This window comes from Myotis brandtii, unplaced genomic scaffold (assembly GCF_000412655.1).
Source record: "Myotis brandtii unplaced genomic scaffold, ASM41265v1 scaffold583, whole genome shotgun sequence".
NCBI classification, from domain to species: Eukaryota; Metazoa; Chordata; class Mammalia; order Chiroptera; family Vespertilionidae; genus Myotis; species Myotis brandtii.
This window is the reverse complement of record NW_005370191.1, coordinates 312399-314763: the sequence shown is the minus strand read 5'-3', so window position 1 is coordinate 314763 and position 2365 is coordinate 312399. Positions and strand designations below refer to the sequence as shown.

At 52.5% G+C, this 2365-nt stretch overlaps 1 protein-coding gene across 11 annotated transcripts in view; it reads right to left on the bottom strand.

The window, feature by feature from the left end:
• Window positions 1-2365, bottom strand: part of SRRT (serrate, RNA effector molecule) — a 14695-nt gene that overhangs the window by 5657 nt on the left and 6673 nt on the right. For all 11 annotated transcript variants that reach the window (XM_014550142.1, XM_005879116.2, XM_014550140.1 and 8 more), the window contains 3 exons: window positions 1552-1680; window positions 1197-1343; window positions 759-947 (listed from right to left, as the gene is read on the bottom strand). In XM_014550142.1, the coding sequence (XP_014405628.1) occupies window positions 759-947; window positions 1197-1343; window positions 1552-1680 (465 nt within the window). The remainder of the gene's footprint in view (window positions 1-758; window positions 948-1196; window positions 1344-1551; window positions 1681-2365) is intronic.

The following is a 2365-nucleotide window of genomic DNA, read 5'->3' as shown; positions in this document are numbered from 1 at the left end:
ATGCCGCACCCCCGCGGGACTCCGCGGTGGGGGCCCTGACTGACTAACTGCCTGAGCAATCACATTCAGCTAAACTGCTGCATTGTGCACAGCAGTGCCCTGCCTGTCTGCCTAGCCGGGGCAGTGCGGCTCAGCCCAGGGGCTCATGTATGGGCTGGGTATGGTGGGGGTGGAGGTGGGTTTGCTCCGAGCTCCGTCGATGAGCGGGTGTAGTTCCCAGTTCTGGCTCTTTTCAAGGAGGAGGAGCAGAAAGAGGATGAGGAGGAGGAGGAGCAGGAAGGGGGGAAAAGATGGTTGATTAAAATTAAAACATCCACAAAAAGAAAAAAATTAAAATTCTTTTTCTGTCAAATGACCCTGAGATCTTTGCTTTTCTTGTCTGGATTCACTCGTTGCTTTTGGGAGGACACCACAGCCACACAGGGTCCCGGCGATCAGGGATGACAATGACCCAAATCCAGCAAGGGGGGAAGCAGTCTGTCTGCTGCCCCAAGGGAATAGGTGGCTCTGGCCAGCTGCCTGGAGGTGTCCCACTGACTGAGGACAGTGGGGAAGGGAGATGGATAGGGGGCTGTGGCAGACACTGAAGTGAGGAGGAGAACCCATCAGCCAATGCTGCTGTAATTCCCATCCCCCACCCCACCCCCCAGGCAGTTCTGGATTGGGGAAAATGGTAAAAGGACAGGGCTGCAAGCTCCACTGGCAGGGCCAGGGGAAACATGCCAGGGAAAAGACCACAAGAAAGTGGGGGCACTCACCATTCCTCATCCTTATGAGCCAGGAAGAAATCCTGCATCTGCTGCCTCCGAAAATCCAGCTTGTAGTCATTATAGCGCTTAACTGCCTCTGTCTCATCCACAGAGTCATCCAACGACAGGAGAAACTCCTTGAAGCTTTTCATCACCGGTGGTGGCACACCCAAGTCAATCTCTGCAATGCTACCCAGCCTGGAGGGTGGGGAGATGGTCAGGAAGTCTTGGTTTTGGGGGAAGAAGTGGGAGGCTGGAGGGGCCGAGGTAGCCAGCTGCCCCCCTTCCTTTGCCCACATGGACCGCACCCCACGCACCAACCGCTACTACCCCCACAGGCACTCTGTGTATCTAACCCACCTCCTGCCACAGTTTTCAGCAACCCAAATCATTCCCCAAGCCCAACAATTCCCTTCTCCCAAGAACCCTAGAACCGCAGATCTTTACCTGGCCTGGATAGGCAGAACATGATGCTGCATGATGTGGACATCTGGATGGCCCCAGGGCTGAGGGGGGCCATAAGTTGGGCCCCCACCCCCCCCAGCATAGGGCATCTCATAGCCACTGTGGTATGGGTCAGAGCTGTGCTCATCCCTGAGGGTGGGGGACACAAAAGTCAGACAGAGGAGAAAATCATCTCTCCGGAACATAAAGGAGGATGGGACAGAGGGAGAGGCATGGAATGTGGTCTCTCACCCAAGGGTTTAAAGGGACAAAAAAAATGAGTTTATAGGAAGTCTGAGAAAAGGAAATGACAAAGTTCTCAGCAGAAGTGAGGGAAGATAAACTGTTGCCACCTCACCAGTCTCGCCTCATGCGCTTCTGTGGGGGGCTGAGCTCATGGCGGGGAGGAGAGAAGCGTTCTCGCCGATTCCGGTCATAGTCACGATATTCGCCCCGACTGCGGCGCTCCCGACCACGGTCCCACTCTCTGGAGATAAGAACAAGTAACAGTAAGACACAGTTGGATATCCCAAGGTAACACTCCTAAACAGGACCTTCCAATCCTGAGACACCAGACTAAAAGCCGAAAATTATAAAACTACCCTCTAAACAGAAAAAGACTCTTGCCTACTTCTATCACTTCAGCCATTACCCACAAACTAATGGGTCAACTCTCTTTCCTCCAGCCTGGCCTTTTTCCTGAATGCCAGACCAATATTAATAATCCCCTACTAGATGGCCATTGTCACCTTAAATTCAACATGTCGGAATTCAGCCTATTATTTCCACCATATGGGACCAAACTTATTTCCCTCCTCCTGTTTCCCATGCTCGGCATATCCATATATTACCATGTACCCAGTTACCAAGTATCACCCTCACCACGACTTTGTTATTGGTTTGTTAATCCTATGTCTCAAAGCCTATCAAAGCTGCCCTCTTCCTTGTCATCCCCTAGGTCATGTCTCCTCTGAGTGCAGCATGGGTTCTGCTTACCTGCCTCTGGTCTCTCCCGCCTTCTCTACAGTCAGTGATCTTTCTCAAACACAAATCCGATCATGCCATGCCCTTGCTTAAATGCCAGTACATAACACTGTTCAAAACCTGGCTGTCATCCTAGACCAGCGGTGGGCAAACTACGGCCCGCGGGCCGGATCCGGCCCGTTTGAAAT